The 25,214-nt window shown below is 31.5% G+C and overlaps 6 protein-coding genes across 6 annotated transcripts; 4 read left to right on the top strand and 2 right to left on the bottom strand.

Moving 5' to 3' along the window:
• The first annotated feature begins 3,496 nt into the window (after positions 1–3,496).
• Positions 3,497–3,907, top strand: LOC111280868 (uncharacterized). The gene has a single exon (XM_022868397.2). It carries the CDS (start codon positions 3,497–3,499, stop codon positions 3,905–3,907), a length of 411 nt encoding a protein of 136 aa, XP_022724132.1.
• Positions 3,908–4,080: 173 nt separating this feature from the next.
• Positions 4,081–4,941, bottom strand: LOC111280869 (putative inactive dual specificity protein phosphatase-like At4g18593). Its single transcript, XM_022868398.2, has 2 exons — positions 4,824–4,941; positions 4,081–4,584 (listed from the first exon to the last, which is right to left on the bottom strand). The coding sequence occupies exon 2, from the start codon at positions 4,582–4,584 to the stop codon at positions 4,198–4,200; it is 387 nt and encodes a 128-aa protein (XP_022724133.2). The 5' UTR covers positions 4,824–4,941; the 3' UTR covers positions 4,081–4,197.
• A 3,820-nt stretch (positions 4,942–8,761) lies between these two features.
• Positions 8,762–10,319, top strand: LOC111281053 (senescence-specific cysteine protease SAG12-like). Its single transcript, XM_022868617.2, has 2 exons — positions 8,762–9,469; positions 9,581–10,319. The coding sequence occupies exons 1-2, from the start codon at positions 9,004–9,006 to the stop codon at positions 10,168–10,170; spliced, it is 1,056 nt and encodes a 351-aa protein (XP_022724352.1). The 5' UTR covers positions 8,762–9,003; the 3' UTR covers positions 10,171–10,319.
• A 498-nt stretch (positions 10,320–10,817) lies between these two features.
• On the bottom strand, positions 10,818–12,295 carry LOC111281054 (senescence-specific cysteine protease SAG39-like). Its single transcript, XM_022868618.2, has 2 exons — positions 11,711–12,295; positions 10,818–11,634 (listed from the first exon to the last, which is right to left on the bottom strand). Exons 1-2 carry the CDS (start codon positions 12,141–12,143, stop codon positions 11,042–11,044), a joined length of 1,026 nt encoding a protein of 341 aa, XP_022724353.1. The 5' UTR covers positions 12,144–12,295; the 3' UTR covers positions 10,818–11,041.
• A 4,348-nt stretch (positions 12,296–16,643) lies between these two features.
• LOC111280763 (transcription factor bHLH106-like) lies at positions 16,644–20,216 on the top strand. Its single transcript, XM_022868223.2, has 2 exons — positions 16,644–17,504; positions 19,532–20,216. Exons 1-2 carry the CDS (start codon positions 17,184–17,186, stop codon positions 20,012–20,014), a joined length of 804 nt encoding a protein of 267 aa, XP_022723958.2. The 5' UTR covers positions 16,644–17,183; the 3' UTR covers positions 20,015–20,216.
• Positions 20,217–20,619: 403 nt separating this feature from the next.
• Positions 20,620–25,188, top strand: LOC111281167 (ubiquitin-like modifier-activating enzyme atg7). The gene is made up of 14 exons (XM_022868805.2): positions 20,620–20,926; positions 21,258–21,475; positions 21,580–21,771; positions 21,866–21,920; positions 22,024–22,118; positions 22,283–22,472; positions 22,566–22,671; positions 22,767–22,911; positions 22,991–23,149; positions 23,247–23,435; positions 23,592–23,792; positions 23,887–24,002; positions 24,137–24,296; positions 24,919–25,188. The coding sequence occupies exons 1-14, from the start codon at positions 20,791–20,793 to the stop codon at positions 25,087–25,089; spliced, it is 2,133 nt and encodes a 710-aa protein (XP_022724540.1). The 5' UTR covers positions 20,620–20,790; the 3' UTR covers positions 25,090–25,188.
• The last annotated feature ends 26 nt before the right edge of the window (positions 25,189–25,214 follow it).

Genomic DNA, 25,214 nt, shown 5'->3' with positions numbered 1-25,214 from the left:
CAATTCTAATATTTAAAGTGAAAAACATGTACATATAATCTATTTTATATCTAGTAATACACATATAACTAAAGTTTTGCTGATGGATCTAATATCATAAATAAATAAAATTTTAAAGAAAATTTTAATAAATTAGATATTAAAATTTTTTTATAAGAAAACTAACTTTCTTAACCCGTACAATATACAAGATTTTTTATTAAATTTTTCATAATTTTAAATTTATTTTTTAATTATTTATCTAATATATAATTATATATTTATAAATGCTAAGTTATAATTTAATGATAATTTATACATAATATATTATAAATGATATTGTTCATCTAAAAGAAGTCTAAACTTTTTAAAATTTTCAAGAATTATAAAAATCTTTTTTTTTTCATTAAAAATATTTTCTTCAATTTATTTGTTAAATTCTAAAAATTTTGCTACCACTTTTTTCTTGTTTGATAAAAAATAAAGAATCAATATTTAAATAGTTAAAATTAATAATTATTTTTATCATAGGTGGTGTGTATATATATATATATATATATATATATTTGATTAAACAATAAATCTAATTATTAATTTTGTTATAATCATTTGCTTTTTATTAGTTCTTATTTTTAACATACTTTGAATAATTATTATACAAGTATATTGGATTAACAATTATTTCTATATATGTCAACAAAATAAAATTATTTTTTAAATAAAAGGGAAATAATAATTCTTTATGTTATGCTTAAAAACTTTTTTAAAATATTTTTTATTTTTAATCATTTTTAACATAATTAATAGTATTTTTTGTGAGTTAAAAATGATGGTGATCATTATTCTTCTCGTATTATCCATTGTAGACAAAGAAATTCAACAATAAAAAGTATAGTAAAAGGAACTAGAGAATATAAATTTACATGTTAATTTATCAAAATTAAATATATACAATAATAAAAGCAAATATGTTAATAAATTAACGAAAAATAAAAACATAGAAGAAATGAATAAAACAAAAAAATAGATATAATACAAAAAGTTAATTATAATCAATCTAAGCAAAATTAAAAAAAGTTATGAACTAAAGCGAATCAAATAAATTAACCAAATATATAATATAAAAATATTTGAATTAGAACATAAATAAAACATTATATTTATTTTTCAAAGCAAAAATATATTTTTATCTAACTTTTTTTATCAATATTCAAATATCTCATAGTTTCATATAAAAATGTAAGCTTTTGTTGCTTTAAAAATACTTGTTTCTAGTCAATAATTTATTAACTTATCTAAAAGTATTAAATTTAAATAATCTATTAAATAATTTTTAATTTTTGATGTATTTTGATTTGAATTTAAATAATTGTCTAAAAACATTAAATTTAAATAATTTATTAAATAGAATTATTTGACAAAAAATAAAATTTTATTAAGTATATATATATTTGAAACTATCATTAAATTTAAAAATAAAAGATAAATTATTATTTATTATATTTGAATTCAAATCTTATACAAAAATTTCAATCCTAGATAGATTTTGATTTCAATTTAAATAATTATCCATAATATTTAATTTAAATAATTTATTAAAAAATTTATTTGATAAAATTTTTAATATAATTATTATCCTATATGTCATTAAAAAAAATTACTCACCTAGGTATCCATATAAGCATTTTTAATCATGTAACCTTGTATGTTATAATAATAATATATATATATATATATATATATATATATATATTAGATTTTTAAAAGCATCCAATCTATCAATATTTCTTGAAATTGTTTTATAATTAGGTAGTATATTATTTCTAATTAAATAATTAAAACGTTCATCATTTACAAAAATAATGGTTACTCAAATTGCATTATAAATTTAGTTAATTAATTACTCTAATTATTTTATGAAAAATAAAATGCAACTAAAAACTTATTAGGATACTAAGTGTAATTTGTGTGGGATCGATAGAAGCAGCAGAAACATCTTCATTGTTTCCTTATGCCTTTTCATATAACTAGTCCCTTATTTTATTTTACAACTAAAATCTTTTTATATATATATTTTATAAATTTGAAAATTTTGAGTATATAACTTTGAAAAGAATGTTAATTTATTTTTATACACATAAATTTAAATAAATAAAAATAATTTATACATCAATCGGTTTAAAAATTAATTAGATATAATTTATCTATTAGTAATTTAAATATTTAATAAGTAAATTTATTTAATATAATTTTATTTTATAAATTACCAAAAAATAAATATAATTTCATTAGACTATAAAAAAATAACATAAATACACTCAAATGCCAAAAGCTTATTTATAACAGTTATGATTAACATGACACAATATATTTAAACTTATATATCATATTATGTTAACTTATATGACACATGCTGACAATGACCCTTAATGAGTCGTGTCGTGTCAATTTATAAACTTAAAAACTTTTAACTTGACACGACATATACATATACACATATATAATATTGTATTTCGATTATTTAATAGCAGATCATATCAAATATAGTCCATATCGTGTCAAATTATATCATATCATGGGTCATCCAATTCATTTGACACCGCTAGGTGCAAGCTTCTTTTTTGATCCGCTTTTGCCAGCCTTGTTCAGGCAGCTTGATCCTGTGCAGTAAATTTGGAACAGATTATCAGCTGCAAGATCTGCTCATAAATGACATTAGATTACTAGTTGCCAAGCTTCATTTCTTTGCATGACCTAAAGAATTCCCTTCCCATCCCCTCCCTTTCTCTGTTTTGGCACAAGGAACTTATTTTATGGACGCAGGCCATACAGTTTTTGCTTGCAAGATGGCAAAAAACAAGAGAACCCAGACAATAACAGCAAAAACAATGCAGATCAAGCAATAGATACAACAGGAACAAAACAAAAACTAATATACTAAATAGTAATTACAAATGCAGACAATGCAGGTTAGACAAAGAGAAAAAGTCTTGAATCCATTTTAGACCCAAAATATACAGATTTATAACACTAGTTGTTACTAGGATGAATTTCCCCAATATTTCTCAGGTCATTTGAGCTATCTTTCAGCACAGAAATCAAACATCGAATAACAGTAGTAAGCGTTTATGTGATAAATTGTCAGTGTAGGGTGCAACATAATGGGATGTCAAAGAATCTAGAGTTCAACTCAGATTGTACAGCCACTCTTAAGATGTAAAATTTATGGAGTTCGAAATTCAATATCTGTAATCTCTTAAAAAAAAAAAATTGAGACGTCATGGAAAAAAAATGCCAAATTTTTTGGACATCTAAAAAATTATTAATGGCCGGTTTGATGTGAAAAACCCGTCCGGTGGCCAACACAATGCAATTAACCTCGATTTCCGCTTTAAATTTTGTCACAAGTGTGCATGCACTCGATATAAATAATCTCCTTAGTACATGTTTGAGGTCACAACTGCAATCGATTGCAACCAAGATTTGAAGAGAAAAAAAGTTCAGAATTCCATTTATAATGGCAGAGAAGGAAGGAGGCATTGTCAAGAAAGGCCATGACGAGGGAATGAAAATGGCTAATGCTCTTCTCGAAGAGTTTGGTCTTCCATCGGGACTTCTCCCTCTTGCAAATGTGATTGAAGTTGGTTTCGTAAGGAATACTGGCTACATGTGGATTGCGCAAAAGAAGAAAGTTGAACATAACTTTAAGATGATCAGCAAACTGGTCAGCTATGACACTGAAATTACTGGTTTTGTTGACAAGAAGCGGATCAAGAAGCTCAAGGGAGTTAAGGCTAAGGAACTCATATTGTGGCCTCCAGTGAATGAGATTGTCGTGGATGACCCACCCACGGGAAAAATTCACTTCAAGAGCCTCGCTGGTGTCACAAAGACTTTTCCTGTTGATGCATTTGCTGCTGGTCAGTAAAATGCACCGTCTTGTTCATGGGGAGCCACCAGATTCCAGTGATTGTTTTCAGTTCACACTCCACCTAGCCTACACCGTAACAGCTATGCCTTTTGCTGCTCTATGTTTTACTTCTATGCAATTCTCTTGATAAGAATTGGTGCATACCCATGCCAATAATCAACAAGGAACAATAAAACTCCAAATCCAATTTCAACTTCTATTCTTTGATTCTCAGAAAGTTAATTGTCATAACCAAAATCAAATCAACTATCCATTCACTGATCAAAATTTATCAAGCAACAGTATGTTCACATATAGCACTCATCTAACCGGTTTTTATGCAATTGAAAAGCAGGATTAACCCAAGCCCCACAATTGCATTGCATACCAGCCCAATTGAACGAACCCAATCGAGCTTTGCAGCCGTTGCACTGAAGTTTCTCTTCCACATACCCTTCTTGAACTGGTTGCATCCACTTCAAGGGCTCCACGAATATGGAGGAACATTGGGTCGGTTCCTTCTCCCCACCATTATTACCACTTCTCTTTCTCCATTTAAAACATTGTTCGCCTTTTCCACGTTCGTGAGGAACAATGCTTTCCTCTGAAGCAACGATTCTTCTGCATCTTTTACAGCGGTAGATGAGTTGAGGCTTTGAAACAGCTTCCGAATTAGAGTGATTGGTCGCTTCCATCTGTTCCATCAGTTCCATCAACGGGAGATTTAACAGATTTTAACATAAAATTAACCAAACAATTGATAAACGCAACGTTAATCCTGATACATCTATGATTCAAAATTATTAAAAAGATATAATTAATAAAGCAAAATATTTTTTTAAAATATCAGAATCTAGGGTTTTATTCATTCTATTAAAATTTGTTTACAATGCTGCTGAAAAAAAAATCTGAGACGGAGAAGTAAAAGACTTACCTCGGAAGAGGATTTTCAACTGATCGATCGCTTTGAATAATCTGATAAAAGATGATTTTCTGTTTCGATTTGCTCCCAGCGTTTTGGTTCAAGCGTGATGAGAACCGTGTATATATATATAGTGGTTTCTGCAAGGAGTCATTTTAAAACGGCGACGTTTGGAGACGTCTGTTGTAAGGATTCGTGTGCTTGTTGGGCTACTTGAATTTGAGTTAACTAGATTTTTAGTGATTTGGGTTCTAAGTTTGAATTAAATTTTATGTTTTTTTTTTTTTATGAAATAGAAGTTTTATGTATTTAAAAAAAATTAAAATATTAAAAAATCACTGATTTATTTTACTTTCTTAGATAAATTCATATATTTTTATTGTATTTAAATAAATTATTATATTTTAATTTGCACACAAATAAACCCTTATTTCAAATGAAAAATGATTTATGTTAGGACTTATTTAAGTATAAATTTAAATTTAAATATTTATTTAGATAAAAATTAAAGGTTAAAGGTTTATTTGGGTATCTATTAAATATTAAGGATTTGTTTGAATATAATAAAAATATAAATACTTATCTAAATAAAATTATAAAATTTAAAAGCTTTTTTTTATTATTTTAGCCAACCTATTCAAATTAAATATTTTATAGGCTTTTACATAGAAGATTTTAAAATTTAATCATTTATTTTACAAAAAAAATTAGGTAAAATTATTACTCTATTCTAAAATTAGGGCATGATATGGACTTGAATGAATACTTACATTGAATCTACAAATTATTCACCAAGACGACGAATTGCTGATAATATAAATTAAATTTATATTTTAAAAACGAAGTAAGCGATTCCTACCAACTCAATTAACCTTATTAATATCATTTTCTTTTTATTGGTATTAAACATTGTTATCTCAAATGAATTAAATTAAGTTTTCTCTCATCTTATATTTAACTCATCTAGAATCTCAACTCGAATTGCTAAGTCTCATTATAACTATTACTATACTTATAAATAATAGATGCTTATATAATTTTTTTATAATTAAATAATTACATGATTATAATAAAAAAAATTACAAGTGAAACCTTACCATTTAGATTTTCACCAGGATTAGTTTATTCAGAAGTAGTACTTCACAAAAAATATTAAGGCCTATCATGCATGTCTGGTTCTTCTAACTAATAATTTTATGAATTATGGAACTATTTTATTTTTTCAACAGTTCATGTTGCTTAAACTTCAAGATTTATGAAATGGAGTATTTGACTCGTGCATGTGTTCCCTGCTCAAATAGCAAAGTTTGAACCCTTCAACAATAAAAAAAAAAAAAAAAAAACCCACTTTTCATTGAAAATAGACAGGAATAATATTTGAGGGAATTTTGAGAAGGCCATCCATGAATCATGGATAATTCCCAATGATCAAAAGCTGCAGCTTAAAAAACCCAAACAAAAAGGCTATTGCGAAATAGCAAAAGCTAGGTAACTAGGTTAGTGATGCCCAATCAAATATGGTTGCTTAAGTTTTTCATGATAAAGAGTCACATTTCATTCCAAGCAGCCCAACCTTTTTGGGGTGGAGAATGCTTAATGTAAGGTTGCTTTCCAAGATTGATTGTGATATATATTCTGTGATGCGAAAGGAATCTGACTTGTACGTCTAGTATTTCAAAGATGGTTTTTATGTGGATGCTCCGACCTGATCAGTTGGTTTTCTTAGATATGCTGAGAGATGGAAATCTTGAATTCCAACAAATACCAACACGAACGGACTCTTTGATTCAAGCCATAATAATAGTCAAATTGAATGGAACCATTTTCTACCTTTTTTTTTTTTTAATTTCTTTTCATTTGCTAGTCACTTAGATTCATATTTAATTTATAAAATATTATTTATTTTAATTTAAAAATTTTATGATCTTATCTTATAAAAAATATTTTATAAATTTAAATTTAAATTTCTATTTAGATATTATTACAAAATTTTAAAATATTTCGATGTAAGATTTAAATATCACAAACTTTTGAAATTAAAATATTAAAATTTTAACCCAACATAAATCACATCACATAGAATTAAAATTATAAATCACATCATATAATAGATATTGAAATCTAAAGTTGATTTTCATAATATAATACTTGATTTTCATGGGATAACATTTATAGCACTTGATTTTCATGGTGTAACATTTAGTCCGATTAGTAATCGATTTAAATCATTTATAGCGATTTATATTTTATTTGTGAAAATTTATATTCGACTTGAAAATTTTTATTTACTTTAACTTGAAAGTTTCGTAATTTTATTTTATAAAAAATATTTTATAAATTTAAAATTAAAATTTTATTTATATATTATAATAAATTCTTAAAATCTTCTATATTGGATAAGGACAAGGACTTGAACCCACATGATGACTGATTTCAAAGTTTCCATTCATAAGATGATGGAAAAGTTGGCTATTTCCCTCTTCTGATTACTAATCAGATCATGGACCTTGAACCACATCAATAATTTCTAACCACTCATTGCAATTTGCAAATTCCTTAATTTCTTGGTCAGTGGAAGTGTTATCAAACTTACTCTATTTGATGTTCAACTTAACTGTCTTTTGTTACTTTTGGCTCACAAATCATCAACCGTCTTTTGTAGTGACTTTACAGAAGGAAGTCAGGTTTTGGAATCAAGAGATGCCTTTTTCGGATTTTCAAACAACAGAAGGTTGCAAAAGACCATGAATTGCAACATCAGTTTGTAAATTTTGGCTTTTATATATCTTCTTTTCCTATCAACATAAATTAATGATGAAATCTAAAGTTAAACTAAGTTAGTTTATATAGATATCTTTAAGAGTAACTGCATCTTATAAATTTAATATTTACAATTTTTTTTTTATTCGCGAACATCCAATAACTTTATTTCTCAAGATTATGAGGTTTTACCTAAAATGGTTACATGCAACATGAGCAAGGTACCTGTCATTAATCATCATGATTAAGAAACCAAATGGTCCTGAGTAAAGCCGTCAAGATACCCTTAAATTTGGCCATAATCTAATGTATGTATGTGCCTTGTCAAACACAAAGAATGAAAAGCGAAACAACTGTTGTTTTGTTTCGGTATATGTTGCTTGTTAAACATGATTTCCTCCGTTGTAAACTGTAGTTTATGATTAGAATAGTAGCTCTAATCTTATAATAGATTTATTCGAGAGTAATTAAATATTATTTAATAAATAAAAAAATTTGTAGGAGAAAAATTTTAAGAAAAAAATGAATTTTTTATAAATAAATTTGTATGCTTATAAGTAAATGAGTTTTTATAGGATTAAGTATGAAAAAAAAATAAAAAAATTATAAAATTTTATGGAATAAACATCTCATAGAATTACTAGAGATTTATATTTTATATGTACATATATTTGAATATTTTTGGATAGATTATAAGAGATTGTGAGGGTTCATATAAATATAGTGCATATAAATATATATTTATTTGGGTTAAAAATATTATATAAGATTATAAGAAATTAAAAAATTTATAGATATTAATAATAAGTGAGATTAATTTAATGTATATTTGTAATTTTTTACTACTAATAAATATTTTTTTCATTCGTAAATATAAATTGATTGGATTAAATCATATTAAATTATTAATTTTTGTGTGATTGATAGATAATTAATTTATGCTAACATGAATGCTTAATTAAATTGAGATTTTTTGATCCAACAAATGATATCCAAATTGTTATGACCCCAACAATTTAACCCCTCTGATCTGATGCTTATCCCACCTTACTCTGTGGCTTGTCTTTTTATTTGATATCAACCTTACATTAGAATAAGCACTCTAATGGCTACTAAACTAGGGCAATTATATATCAGCAGATGTCCGCGTAACCATTCACCATCATTTAACAAAATCCTATATACATAAAACTTCTCATGAGATTGATTTTGACATTTTCTTTGTAGAGTTTAGTCTTTCAGTTCTCTTCTTTTACTTCCAAATGATGAGGTTTATTGTTGGTCAGAACATATTTCAAGGCATGTAGAGTAGGAGCAGGACCAGCAGGTACAATTGAGGTGGGGTTTATGGGTGATGTGAAAAAGTTGTCTATAAAATCCCCATAGCTCTTTTGAAGTTGGTGTGCCCATTGGAAAAAAAAGATTCACTTCCATGATCCCAAATAATCTTACTTCAATGGCTAAAAATCTATGCCAAAAAATATGCTTGGCCCATCTCCTTGTTTTATCCGTCTGGATTTCCCATGCCCTCTGTCGACCTCTCAACGAGGAACACATGCTGAAGAGGCATGAGGAATGGATGGCTCGGCACAGCCGCGTCTACCCAGACGCAGCTGAGAAGGAGAAACGCTATGCAATATTTAAGGAAAACGTTGAACGTATTGAAGCTTTTAATAATGGTGTGGAAAAAGGATACAAGCTAGGTGTAAATAAGTTTGCTGACTTAACCAATGAGGAATTCCGTTCCCTACGCTCTGGCTACAAACGTCTGTCCTTCAAATTGATGTCGGATTCAAAACCCACAAGTTTCCGCTATGGAAACGTGACCGCTATGCCAACTGTTATGGACTGGAGGAAAAAGGGTGCCGTGACCTCTGTCAAGAATCAAGGCACCTGTGGTGAGTGAGAATTCATGAATTAGAAGCACAGTTTGTGTTTTTTTTTTTTTAATTATTCTTTTTCTTTACACTTCATGGCTGGTTAATACTTCTTCTTGTGTCAAAACATAGGATGTTGTTGGGCGTTTTCAGCTGTGGCGGCTATAGAAGGAATAACACAACTCAAGAAAGGCAAGTTAATTTCTTTGTCTGAGCAGCAGCTTGTGGACTGTGACATCAATGGTGAAGATGAAGGATGCGAAGGTGGCTTCATGAACAGCGCCTTTCAGTTCATCAAAAGCAACCATGGGTTAGCAACAGAAGCCAACTACCCTTACCAGGGATCTGAGGGAACTTGCAAAAAGAAGGAAGCAACTCCTGCAGCAACTATAAATGGCTACGAAGCTGTACCGGTAAACAACGAAAAGGCACTACTGCAAGCTGTGGCCAACCAACCAGTTTCAGTTGGTATTGAAGGTAGTGGATGGGATTTCAGGTTTTACGAGAGCGGGGTCTTCTCTGGGGTGTGTGGCACACACCTTGATCATGCTGTCACGGCAATTGGGTATGGAACCAGTTCTGCTGGGACCAAGTACTGGTTGGTGAAGAATTCATGGGGCACGGACTGGGGTGAGAATGGGTATATGAGGCTCAAGAGGGATGTTACTGCCAAGCAAGGCCTTTGTGGCGTTGCCATGAAAGCTTCTTATCCAATTGCATGAAGAAGAAAATATTATCTCATGAAGTGTAAAACTAATTTACATTTGTGCGTTATGGTAGCTATGCTTCCTGTACTTAAAACAATCTGTGCAAAATTTCAACAATAAAGTGTTTGATCTGCTTACTATCGAAATTCCACTTGATTAACCAGTAAATCTTTTTGCAACTAGGAGGAAGCTGAATGCAGGTTTGCGTTAGCCTGACATCAGCCGAGTCTATAGACAAAAAATCTGAATTAAAAACAAAAATTGACAACTTAAAATCTCAAATACGTTATATACTTATGTAGCTTGGGTAATTACTTGGTAACAATTTTATATAGCATGACACCAAAACAGAGCCTTTCCCTGCTTGATACTGCTAATGGATTTCTTAACGTATTAACAAGAAATCACCCAAAGGCTAAAGAACATGTGAGGATCATTATTGAATCAATCCTTGTCTTTCAAGATATAACATGAAGAATAATAGAGAATTGATCTTGCAGTTGTTGTCATTTTGTCATGTTGTCTTTTAAGCAATCTAACAAACCCTTTCCCCTCTCAGACTTGGGCTAACAACCATTAAATCAATTGTGACCGGTTCTTATTCGAAATGAATGCTGCTCATGGATACTGGTAGAAAGATGCAAAGGAAACAATAGAAATGAGGGAATTTTTTTTTTCTTCTTGATTTCAAGGCATTAGGTAACAAGTACAGAACAATAATATTGGAACTATGCATATTTAGCCTTGTTTCCATATAGTTTCATATAATAAGCTAATAAGAACATACATAAGTTTTTCTGAGGACCGTTAATTTGTCCACAAGAATACTGAAAGGAGGGCCATTATGCTTCGCAGAGCAGCATCATAATATATTGTGTGTTTACCTTCAAGCAGTTGGGTAAGAGGCTTCCATTGCAATACCGCAAAGACCTTCTTGAGCATCAATATCTCTCTGCATTCTAATGTATCCATCCTCACCCCAGCTAGTGCCCCACGAATTTTTCACCAACCAATACTTAGTCCCATCATCAGCTTGTCCATAACCAACTGCTGTAACCCCATGGTCTAGGAAGGTGCCGCATTGGCCAGTGAAGACACCACTTTTGTAGAGCTGGAAGTCAGACTCGCCAGCATCAATGGCAACTGAAACTGGTTGATTGGCCACAGCTTTTAACAGTGCTGACTCACTATTTGAAGGTACGTCTTCAAAACTAGTGATCGTTGCAGCACTGTTGGCTGCTTTTTTCTTGTTGCAGCTTCCATCTACTCCTTCGTAGGGGTAATTGGATTCGGTTGTAAGTCCTTTGTTTGAAATGATAAATTCAAAAGCATTATCCATGAAGCCACCATTGCAGCCTTGGTCTTCTCCGCTGACATCACAATCAACTAACTCTTGCTCTGATAGTGAGATCAATTTACCAGTTTTGAGCTTGGTAATCCCTTCCATGGCTGCCACAGCTGAGAATGCCCAGCAACATCCTACATCATTTAAAAGAAACCATTAGCGATTCGGAATCAGAATTATTTTAATGTCTTTACAAATTCTGTTACTTACCACATTGGCCTTGGTCTTTGATGTTGGTAACAGCTCCTTTGGTTCTCCAATCCATGGTAGATGGAACAGCAGTAACATTTTCATACCTGAAAGAAGATGTTTTCAAAGATGCAATAATGTTGGAAGGTCGCATTTTATAGCCATTCCTCATGGCTTTAAACTCTTCATTGGTCAAGTCTGTAAATTCATTCACACCTAGCTCGTACTTTGTGCTGGTATCAGCATTGTGGGAGTCGATATACTCCACATTTTTCTTGAATATCTGGAAACGCTTCTCCCTCTCGGATGCATCCTGGTAAACTCGACCATAGCTAGACAACCATTGTTCAAACCTTTCAGACATGGATACCTCAGGAACAGAACGGGACGAGGCCTGAGAAGCCCAAAGTCCCAAAACAAAGAGAAAGGCCAAGCACCGACTAGTAGAAGCCATTGTTAGAGACCAGAGTCCACAAGTAAACTTCAAGAAATGTTATAGTGAAGGAATGTGAGACATACCAATCCTAAGATGGCTTATGGTTTATATAGAGAGAGTTTCCTAGGCCACGCTTCGCCCAGATTTGTAACAGACAAATTCCCCAATCCCCATTCTACGTGCCCAGGAAAATATTCTGACAAGGACTCGATCATTTTATTTATATCATGCTTTTTTTATTAGATTCTGTTTCGTTTCAAAATGAAATTGTTTTTTATTATAAAATTTCTGGCAATAAGTTCAATGTTGATTCCAGACATCTTCAGATTGCATGGGTATGTACTCTTGTTCGTATTCAAAAAACAAAAGCAGCCAAACAATTAACTATCAAAGAAAACATCAAGACACAAGCATTGGTATAGATCATACTCTTTTAGCACCTTTTTAGATTCTAAAATCCTAGTATTGCTCAGAAAAAACTAATTGGATATGAATCAAGCAGCTTATGTTGCTTTAGACCTGCGTTCTGACAAGTTCGGCGATATGTAAAAGCTAGAAGTCTTGATGTTTTAAATTACGAACAGATTTTAACATTCTTTTAGAGTAGTTAATATGAAAAAATAAGGGTCCAACAAATTTAACGGTATCTGATTTCCGCCATCAGAAATTTGCAGCTAACGAATTACTTTCTGTCGTCTTGTTTTGATTGTCATTGTACATTGTAATTATAATGTGAAGATTCGAATTCAAATTTATGATATATTATTTATTTTGATATAAAAATTAATAATTTTATTTGATAATCTTACAAATTTAAATTTTTATAATTTTATTCAAGATCTCATAAGTTTGGATTCTTACAGTCTTATTTCATAATTTTATAAATTTAAATTTAAAATTTTATTTATCTATCATATTTAAACCCTTATAAAATATATATAAAATTTAAATCACATTAAATATTAAAATTTTAAAAATAATTCATATTTAATCATAAAAAATATTAAAATTTTAAAAATAATTTTCATCAATTAATAACTGTTTTGATATTATTTATAAAAATTCACATCAAATTTTATTCTAATATTATTTATAAAAATTCATATCAAATTTAAAAATACTATTTATTTTAATTTAAATATCTTATAATTTTATCTTATAAAAAATATTTTATAAATTTAAATTTAAATTTATATTCATATATCATAATTTAATTTTAAAATCTTCCTAATCGAGGCATCACAGATAAAGAGAAGAACATGTGGTGCAAGTTAACGGGCAGGATAAGGCTGGCTGATTGTGATTACGTGACATCTCCAACATAACAAGGTACAGCCACCCTGTGACAATCAGTCTAAATCATACAACCTTTTTGCCTGCTACGCCAAGGAGTAGTCTTTTGTCCTGCTTAATTTCTTTAAAATGGTGCGAAATACTTACTTTGGCCATGAAACAAACTCTAATATTTCAAGACAGATAGATGTGACGCCATTAATTTAACTCTGGAACAAATCGTTTCTCACTGATTGATTTGGCTTTCATGACTTACATAATTCTTTATTTTTCCACAATTCACATCAGCATATAGAATGAGGTATAAATTTATATTTTCTAAAAGAGGAACACTGAATATCATATCTTAAAATTATTATGTGAATTTAAATTCAAACCATAGAACGTATAATTCTGTTTTTTTATCTCTAAATTACATGCTTTTTTTGTAAATAAATAAAAAAAAAACACCAATTAGCTTTCTTTTGAAGCTCCCTCCTCTGGAAGGAGGTAATTAAACAACATGTAGCTTCAAAACCTGTCTTAAGGAAGCATCGAAATTTCGTAACATTTCCTTCAAATTTATTAGTAGAATCTAATGCTATCAGCTAAAACAGAAGACAAGAAAGGGCAGTACATCAGCACATACTTCTTTTTATCTATTTTTTAACCATGACCAACAACAGAAACTACCATCCACAGCCACAAGTTTTCCACTACTTGGGGCTTTTTTAAGAGATCAGGAAAGTGGAGTAGTGGGGTTAAGATTTTTGCCCTTTATTTTTTATATTCAGTTCCTTTCTGTCACCCTCTATGGATTTTGACCGACTGTATATATTTGAGTAACTTTGGGATAACTTGGATTTAACTGTTTGTTCAGAAAAAATAAATTGCAGTTGACCATTTGTTTCCCTTTGTTTTTTCTTAAGAAGAAAACACTTTTCTAGCCACTAGGCTTTAAGTTAATTTTCTAGCAAAAACCCTGTTATAGTATTACATTACCATTAGTTGCATGATGTAAGAAACTTAAATAAATCAAGCTGCTTCGAAAGTGATAAGTGATAATTAACTGCATTTATCACAATGGTAGAGAAGGCTTGGACATGTATATTATTATTTGATCTTAAGTTCATTCTTTCGTTTGGCACCAATTTAAGAGAAGGAAAAGATTAGTAATTAAAAATTTTGTTACTGAATCAGAAGTTTAATTTGTTTTATATAATTATTTTTTAAAAAATATTTTAAAATTTTAAAATTTAATCCTTAACATCTACAATCTTTTTGCATTATAAAATTATACCTCTTTTGTGAAAAAAAAAAGACAAGTTTGAAAGTAAGATTTGAAACCAAGCATTGCTAAAGACTAACAAGCCCTTGCTTTATTCTTTTCTTCACTTAGAAATTTTAAGAGTATTGTGATATTTTAATTTCATATCAAAATATTTTAAAAATTTATTATAACATATAAGTAGAAATTTAAATAAATAATTATGAAATAATTTTTATAAGATAAAATCGTGATATTTTTGAGTTAAAATAAATAATATCTCACAGATCAAGTATAGATTTTTATAAATAATATTAAAATGAGATGAGAGTTAAATGTTATAGTATAAAAATTATTTTTAAAATTTTAAAAAAATTAAGTGTTATATAATAAGAATCGCTTCTAATATCTGAATGTTTGGTATAATTTTGATTATATATGTGTTTTGTTTTAGATTTGATAAAAACATTAAGTTTTAATGAAAGAAATTTATGATATTTTAATTTTACATCAAATTATTTTAAAAATTTATTATGATATATAAATAAAATTTAAATTTTTATGAAATATTTTTTTAAAAAATAAAACTACGATACTTTTAAATTAAAACGTATAATAGCTCTCCTATTGAAAATGAATTTCCACTGACATCATCAACTAGAAGTTGCTGGGGATCATCTTTTCACTACTTATTGCAAATATTAGGATCAACTTCGGATTTGCTTTAGCCTATACGATTAAAGCAAAAATGGTAAAGCCACTGCTCTTGTGGTAGGTTATCAACAGACAAACTTTATGACAAAAGTCATAGTATAATTTATAAATATTATCTTCAAAATGAATTGAATCTAGACAAACTAACCCGTGTAATTATAAAATATATGAAATCCTGGTTTGCTTTTATGCATAAGATGGTCCCAATAAGGAAATTGGTGACCACTTCAAGAGTTAAAAGATACTGTCAAAGCAAGACCTCCATTAGCCTCAAAAAAAGAAAGTCTTCCAATAAATTATTAGGAAATTGAGGAAGCAAAGTTTTGCTTGGCTCCTATTATTTTAATTTAATCAATAATAAATAATAATTTGATGGAATCATGATACGTCAATGGGGAAATTTGTTGAGAGGAAGTGATCAGGCACTGATTGGTCCCCTTAAAGCTATATGGTAGCCCACTTCTTTATCCTCTAATTTATTTTGTTGTCTTTTGACGTTACTTAAAGAAGACATTTCCAAGTTGTCAAAGGCCATTAGCCTTACAAAATTGCCAAAAGGGAGTTTGGTTTTCCAAATCAGTGATTATTCCCAATAAAAAAGCTAGTGATTTAGGTCAGTTTGATATCCTTCTTGTTTTACCTTTTTTTATAAGTAAAATTTAGAAAAAGAGACATAAATTTGTGGGTTTACTTTTGCAAAGTCTTACCAAAAATAAATCAAATGGACAGACCTTGAAAAGCTTACCATTTTTGACAATGAATAACAAAGAGAAAAAAATTGGTCATACCTAACTCTATTCAGAATGGATGAAAAATTCTAGAATTCCATATTGATATAACATAAAAATTCATACTTCAAATTATTCTTTTAAACATAGACAATAATATAATAATTATTTTAAAGAAATTTGCATAAAACAAGTTTATTTTTTCCACACCAAATATATCGATTAATCTTCCCCAAATCATAATCATTGATTCAACGAATAATTACCATTGATATAAAATTTGTTGCTAAAATTTTTTTTTTTACCACATGAGATATGATTTATAATTGGGAGTAAACAAATAAAGTAAAAAATAAAAAATATAATGGTTTTATGTGGTAAGATTTAAAGTGTGATGATATCTATACAATTGATTTTGAATTTTTAAGCCATTAAGATAATAAATTAAATAGAGCTGATTTAATCATTGACTTTTAACACACTTTTTTAAGTCTGTGTGGTATCCTATTTATATGCATCAATTAGATACTGAATCTCAGTAGGCTTCCACTTTCACAACTCAAACAGATTTTCGCCTTCCTATGCTCTTGAAAGTTGAAACCCAATTCTCTGCTACTTGGATTTGGAACCCCAATTTCCTTTGACTTGTTTGTCCATTTCCTCTCGAATATTCATCGAAATCCCAAAAATCCCATTGAAAACTTTGTTTTTCATTTTTTTTTTTTTACGTTCAATTCATACGTCTCAAAACTCTCAAAAGAATCACACATATCTCGAAGAAATGCTACAATTCAAGACTATCAAGAAGAAAATGTGGATGTTTTCTTATTAATCTTCATCTGCTAAAACTATCTGCCTAGAATTGTTCTCTTGCGTAATGGAAGCTATCATCATAACAGCCATAGCACCGATCAACAGCAAGGAAAAAGTGGTTAACAAACAAAACTTCCCTCTGCAAAAGCTCTCCTTCTGGTTTTCTCCCACCACACGTCCACCTGGTCTATTCTCTTTCACTTCTGGCTTGTAAAATAACCAACAAAAACAAACGCGCAAGAACCTTTTTTTTTTTTTTTGGGTATGGCTGCTTACTCTTTCAACCGTGACGTTTCACCTGGGAATTGTTATTCTGGTTTCTTTGATCCGTTTTCTCGTGATTTGGGTTCATGCAATGGAAGTTCCCATAGAGGGTCTTTGTCGGAGTCGGTGTCACGGTCCTTGGTTTTGGATGGTGAGAAAGGACAGCTGGTCAAAGCGCCAGTGAAAGTAGGGAAGAAAATTTTGTCGGAAGAGAAAGTTATAGCGGCTTTGAAGAGTCACAGCGAGGCGGAGAGGAGGAGGAGAGAAAGGATCAATGCTCATCTCGATACGCTTCGCACTCTATTGCCCTGCAGAGAAAAGGTTATTCTATTTTCATGTATTTGTACAATTTATGTTAGAATTTGGTTTATCATTGTTATATGACTAACATAAAATTCTGTTCATTTAAATTTCTGAAGCAATTCTTGATCATTGGTAATTGGGAAATTTCATTGGAAGAAGGCTTCTTTGAATTGAACAAGTGCTGGCTTGCATATTATATCCTGTAGATTATTAGTTTTCCTGAAACCGCTTTTCTAACAGTTCATTGATGTTAATAAGTAGTATCAATTAGACTATATGAAGCAAGCCTTTTCTTTTAACTGTTTATTGTCAAGGAAGAGTATGTTTGATTGCTTAGAAAAGTTTGGGAAATAAAAAGAACTTAAAGCTTTCGGTGTTTAAGGCAAACGAAAGAGCAATGAAGAATAGAAAGCATTAAACAACTCAGTCTAAAACGAGACTATCCTCTCCCAAATCCTGAAAATTTGGACTAATTAACTGGTGTACTTGATTCTTTTTCCTCAATTTTTAGAATATCAGTTAACATTTCGAGATTCTAGAGGTTGCTCATGATGAGTTTGATGACACGAATGAGTCTGGCTTTGATGAATGATGAAACGGGATAAACTTGAATCAGATATTCTCATAAATTTATGAGAAGCTTAATTTCAATATGTCTTGTAAAATTTACAGAGTTCTCTATTTAAAATTGGCCTCCTCAAATGTTATACTGCATTTATTTGTGAGAAGAAACGAATGAAGTTGTGAGGTCATCAAACAAGTGTTTAATGTTCTTTTTTGATGCACTATTTTTTTTCACTTGGAAGGTCAACTCTGAATTTCAGAAATGCTAAAGTCAACTAGGGGATGCATCAATTTTTTAATTTAATTGATACTTTAGAATTTGACAATTATGAGATCAAGGTTTATTTATCATTGAAAACATCTGTATGGTCCCAATTTCAGACCTTCTGTGAATGTATATTTCTGATAAATTGTACATGAGTTGCATCATGCTGGATATTCAGAGTTCTAGATGAGTTTGATTTTGTATTTTCAAACAAAACCAATCATGCAAGCTTGTCTACAGGAGTGATCTGCATTGTTTAAAAAAAGAAGTTTACAGAAAGAAAAGAGGAGGGCAATCTATGTGTTTTTGGATATGCTCAATATTTGACCAAACTCGAGGTAAGTTACAAAGTAAATAAGAAGCGAGACTGATTATCATCGGATCAAACTCGTTTCATCTTGTTTAATTTTCAATCTCAGGAACTTTTCTTGTTAATGGTTAGCAACTCTTTCCTGCTAGCTTCAACTGCTTCTAGTCTACTCTTCGTGTCAATTAACAATTAATATACCCATAACATAATCTTTTTGACATAACTTTATACAATATTTTACTGTCAAGGCTTATAGTCAATTCGACACCATATATATTTGAAAGTACGATTAAGATCGATGAAAGTCATTGGATTGGGGGGGCAATGTAACAGCTGTTCCGCTATGGATCCTCATAAGGCCTATTTCTTCAATATATTAACTAATGCATGTGACATAGATAGGTCTGTGTTGGTTAGCATAGTAATGTGATATTACATTATGGTTGGAACATAAGCAAGGATTAGACATCTGGGATTTGTCAATGTTTTTTTTAATAATTAACTAAGTCAAAGGATTCATCTATGTTATTTTCTGGATCAAGGTTTGTATATTCCTTATCTACTAGGTTACTGGTATGATCTGACTTCTGCCATAGCTGATTTATCTGAGTCATAGGGCAGATTTTCATAGTTGAGGAATTACCCCAGGTTGTACTATGCTTTAAGACTTATCTTCGTTTTATTGCTGCTTGCTTCAGTGGACAGGTCTATCAGAAGAATATATTGGTAGTTGGAACCAATTATTTGATTGATTCGTTTGCTATTTGCCAGTTTGTATCTTAAAAGTATAGTATTTTATTGTTTATACTTCTACAGAAGTCGTACATGTTTTCGAGCAGATCGTATAATTTTCATGATCTATTTTTAGTCTTGACTTGAACCCTGCTGTTCAATTGCTCATTGTAGATGGATAAAGCCACATTACTTGGTGAAGTAATTAGACAAGTGGAAGAACTGAAAAAGAATGCAACCAAAGCCAGCAAAGGTCTTCTTGTTCCTATAGATGATGATGAGGTGAGAGTTGAACCATGTGATGATGATGAAGCCAATGGGACATTTTCTTTTAAAGCATCAATCTGTTGTGAGTATAGACCTGATCTTCTGACTGACCTACGACAAGCTCTCGATGCCCTTCCAATTAAGATGGTAAAAGCAGAAATATCGACCCTGGGGAGTCGGTTGAAGAATGATTTCGTTTTCACTAGCTGGAGAAGTACTACACATGTTGATGATGCTGAGGCATGGCGATTTCTTGCATGTTCCATTCACCAGGCCCTGAATTCTGTCCTGGAGAAGGATTCTACCTCACCAGAATACTCACCATGTTCAACATTCCCAAAAAATAAGCGAAGGATCTCTTACTTTGATTCCTCAAGCTCATCTTCATAAAAGATTAACCCTCGTTTTGATTTGTGTCATTGGACACACTGAGATATCTCTTTGATGGTCGTCTGTTATGTGCAAATACATATTTGTATCCTCAATGGCCACAAACACTTTCAAATGGCTTGTAATGAAACTGTACTCTCTGCATGTACTCTTATCATAATATAATTTCTAAAAAAAGCATGATATGCTCGTGTTGTTGTGATAAAAGGGAAAACAATTGCTCATCCTTCTGCCCCCAGAACTTGAAATATTTTTGTTTGATCGGTTCATCTAAATCTGAAAATCACCGGCTTGAAACATTTTCTTCGTCGCAGCTTATAAATTATTTAGATAAATTTTAAATGTCATTTGCACGTTATTTGTCTTAATCAATCGCTTTTGTTTATAAGTATTATGTTATAAATTTCGTAGTAAAGTGGGACTTAATTGAACGATTGAGGAATTATTATTTTAGTAGTAATTCTTAATTATTGATATAAAATCACAATTTGAATGTCCCCTTGAAAAAATATAAAAGTTATTCCAATTAAGATATTAAAAAAAAAAAACAAAATGGGAATCCGACGTGGCGATTAATTTGGAGCTGAGTGGGAAAGGGCCACGGTATCTTCTTCAAGTCTACTCAACGGTGTTCTTACGATTCCGAAAAGAACAAATAAAAACAGAAACCAAAAGAAGAAAGAAAAACGTTTCAAAGAAAACCAGGAGAAAGAGAGAGAGCTGGGAATTTAAAATCGCAAGCAAATAAAGTGAAATTGAAATAGAAAAGGGAAAGCATGGCAAAAGAGGGGAGTGGATCCATACTTCAATTCGCGCCGTTTCAGAGTTCAGTAGACGAGGGATTTTGGCACCGATTATCTTCTTTGAAGCTCAACAAGTTTGGCATCGACGATTCTCCGATTCCTATCTCCGGTACCACCCTTTCCCGATCCCCTTTCCATTTTTTAAAAAATTAAACTCGCCACTCTCTTAATTCCCTCAAAAATATGATTTATTAGTCTAAATTTTCGTTTTTATATATTTAATATGATTATTCTCTTGTCAAAGCAATATTTTTAGTAATATTTTTAATTAATTGTTAATTGGACAAGGTTTAATCCAAGTTTCTGTTGTTAAGGTGGTAATTAATGAAGTTTTCTTATTTTTTGAGATTTTTTAATGCAAAGGCTTTTCAATTTGCGAGCTTCGATGGTAAATTTGGCGTTTTTATGGTCCAACTAAATTGCCTTTTTTTTTTTTGCAGGTTTCTATGCACCGTGCTCGCACCCTCAAGTTTCGAATCATTTAACTCTGCTTGCTGAATCCCTGCCGTCTGATTCTAATGAGGGATCAGCAATGCCGGCTATTATTCGAGGCAATCGAAATAGGTGCTCTGTACCAGGCATTCTTTACAACACAAATACGATGGAAAGTTTCCATGCTTTGGATAAACAAGGCTTGCTCAAGGCAGAAGCAAAGAAGGTGTAACAGTTTGAACAGTTTACTATAGAGTATGTCATGCAATTTGGCTTAATGCGATACGAATCTTATTTGAAAAGTTTATGTTTTGTGTCAATTACTATTAGATTTGGGAGGATATTCATAGCGGAAAAGCTGTGGAGGATTGTGCAGTATTATCAAGGTTCCTTCTTATCTCATTTGCAGACCTGAAAAAATGGAGCTTTCATTATTGGTTTGCTTTCCCTGCTCTTGCACTTGATCCTTCTGCTACCTTGGTTGATTTGAGGCCAGCTTCTCAATGGTTCACCTTGGAAGAGGTGCTCATAATATGATTAGCTCTAGCAAATTGACTGGATTATTATATCTTTGTCAGTGCTTAAAGGTTTCTATTTGTTAATTTTTGACATGCAGGCAGAATCTGTGTCAGCAGAATGTAATGAATGGCGGAACTCAAGTGAAACAGCTGGTAGAGTTTGCCTCTCTGCTGTTGCAAGTTCTTCATTTGCTTTTATCTTACTGCATTGAAATTCAAATGTTATTATGTTCCTGAATTTATGAGTTTACTGCAGATGTGCCATTTTTTTTGGTTAGTATCGGCTCTGATTCACGTGCTACCATTAGGCATCTTAAGGATTTGGAAGCTTGTCAACTTGATGGTCAAAAGGTCTGTCTACCTTTCTATTCATGACTTTTCGGAGTATGAATCGGATTATGGTTGCAGAGGGGACAGTTTTAATGAAAATTTCATATGATAGATGATGTTGATAGACTAAAAGTATGAAATCTTTGATGTTTCTTTCTCAAAGCTACTAAATGTCTTATTGGCAGTTGCTATTTGCATTTTATGACCCATGTCATCTTCCAATCAATCCTGGCTGGCCTCTGCGCAACTTCCTAGCACTTATTTGTTCCAGATGGAATCTGAAAACAGTTCGCTTTTTGTGCTATAGAGAGAATCGTGGTTTTGCTGATTTGAGTCTGTCACTTGTTGGTGAAGCCTTAATTACAGTTCCACAAGGTAGAGTGGCATAATTTGGGTAACAGCTTTTTTCTGGATCAACAGTATGAATTTGTTTTACAGTAGCTTTTCTGACTTACAATATCACTTTAGGATGGAGGGAACATCAATCTGTTCCCAATGCTGTAGGATGGGAGCTTAACAAGGGCAGAAAAATTCCTAGATGTATTAACCTTGCTAAATCCATGGATCCGACTAGGTTACTTCTTCTTCATTGTCACTTTATTAGGCATTATAGTATTATCTATTTATTTTAACCAAGGCATTTTTCCACTTCGTCCACTTTTTCCACAGGTTAGCTATATCTGCTGCAGACTTAAACTTGAAACTAATGAGATGGCGGGCTTTGCCATCTCTTAACTTAGACATCTTGTTTTCTATAAAGTGCCTTCTCCTAGGAGCAGGTACCCTTGGTTGTCAGGTTGCTCGAATGCTTATGGTATGTATTCAGAAAGCAACGATTACTATTTTGGATCATAATTCGTATCTCTTGAGACTAAAGACTGTATGTGTTGCAGGCTTGGGGTGTCCGCAAAATTACACTACTTGACAATGGCAGGGTGGCCATGTCTAATCCATTGAGGCAGTCGCTGTATACATTGGATGACTGCCTTAATGGTGGTGATTTTAAATCCACAGCAGCAGTGAGAAGCCTACAAAGAATATTTCCTGCAGTGGTAATTTATTTATTTGAGGCCTATAATGCAAAGCTCAACACAGAACATACAAATCTTTCCATCTCTCTCACCATGTATCTTATGATAACTTTCTTAGGAAGCAGAAGGTGTTGTTATGGCCATCCCTATGCCTGGACATCCGGTGTCCAGCCAAGAAGAGAAAAGTGTGCTTGAAGATTGTAGACGACTCAATTATTTGATCGATTCTCATGATGTAATTTTCTTGTTGACTGACACTAGAGAGAGTAGATGGCTCCCAGCACTTCTCTGTGCGAACACTAATAAGGTTCATCTCCTTAATTCATGTATGAATTGCTTTGATATTTGACATTCTATTCTGGCATCCTGTTCTGGCATCATCAATTAGGATTCCTAAAGATTTATTACCAGACTTGAGTCATCTAATGATGGCATATTTTGCTTATCCTTTCTCATTATGCAGATAACCATTACTTCAGCTCTAGGGTTTGACAGCTTCCTGGTTATGCGGCATGGACCTGGTCCTTTTAACTCCACTCGTTGCTTGAAAGCTGAAACGTCAAATTCTTTATCTGCTGTCATGGACAGCCTTACCCTAACAAATACAGATGGAAGGCATAGACTGGGTTGTTACTTCTGTAATGATGTGGTTGCCCCAACAGATGTAATTTTTCCGGAGTTTCTAGAATGCAATAATTGGTATTATAGCTGTTTTATATATGTCCAGCTTAACTGTATATCTATGGTGGTTTGTGCAGTCAACTTCAAACCGCACATTGGATCAGCAGTGCACTGTTACACGCCCAGGGCTTGCACCTATTGCTTCTGCACTTGCAGTTGAGCTTTTAGTGGGCATATTGCATCACCCTCATGGGTAAATCCTTTGAAACTATGTGACAAATTCTCTCATTGTAGTTTCTTAGGAGATTTATCAAGCTTTTTGTTCTAATCATCACAAGCAGAGGAGAAGTCTAGATTGGTTCATTGACCTCCCAATTATATATGCAGGATATTTGCTGAAGCTGAGATTGCCAACTCCCATAGTGGTGGAAACTCTGAGCTTCCTCTGGGTATTTTACCCCATCAGATACGAGGTTCCCTTCCCCACTTTCAACAGATGACCCTTGTAGGCCACTCCTCTAACAGTTGCACAGCATGTTGCAGCACTGTGAGTTTATTTCTTCTATTAAAATTGTTCTTTGTTTTTCTCTTATCTTTTATCTTCTTGTTTATCCTTTAAAGGTTTCTTGTATATGTCGGTTGTGTGTCTGTATGATTCTTTTAGCCATTGCCTTAATACAATTTCGCATGGGTTATTGGGCTTTCTTTTAGTTGATTAAGAGATTCAGAAATTGATAAATTTGTTTGATCATGTGTAACTTCAGAGCCCTTTAGCACAAGGGTTTATTTCCCTTCAGTAGGTAAAATAAAAGTCACATGCCTACTTTATCATTACTGGTGTAGCTAAGAAACAGAACATATCCTATGGGACATATTATCATTGAAGTAGTTTTGAGAAAAAAATTTCAAATTTTATTTTATTACAACGCCAGTAACAACAAAGTAAACCTTATGTCTTATAACTCTAAGGTCGGTTGTATGAAAGGCTAAAAAGAGGGTCATGTTAGGTTATAGTTTTGAATTTAACAAGATTACATTTTCAAGCATGCCTGCTTAAAATTTGACTGGGGCTTTTGATATTTAGCTGAAATTACTAATAAATTGGTTGAGGTTCCTTATCCTTCTTTGCTGAAGTTTTATGTTCTGATCATTATGAATAATCCTTTCAGGTTGTGTCGGAATATCGCAAGAGAGGGATGCAATTCATACTCCAAGCTATTAACCACCCTACGTATCTGGAGGATCTTACTGGACTAACAGAGTTGATGAGATCAGCAAACTCATTTCAACTAGACTGGGATGATGAAATAGACGCTGATGATGAATGCATTGAACTGTGAAAATCATTTATACTTTCATAGTAATTTATTCTTCTGTAATACTACCTTGTCAATTGTATAAAAACAAACCAGAAAAGCAATGTCAAAAATTTATATCCATAGTCAGTTTCATCTACAGCTCGAAT

Source organism: Durio zibethinus, chromosome 28 (assembly GCF_047325235.1).
Source record: "Durio zibethinus cultivar Kanyao isolate XHJ-2024 chromosome 28, ASM4732523v1, whole genome shotgun sequence".
Taxonomy (NCBI): domain Eukaryota; kingdom Viridiplantae; phylum Streptophyta; class Magnoliopsida; order Malvales; family Malvaceae; genus Durio; species Durio zibethinus.
This window is presented reverse-complemented; position numbering and strand designations above follow the sequence as displayed.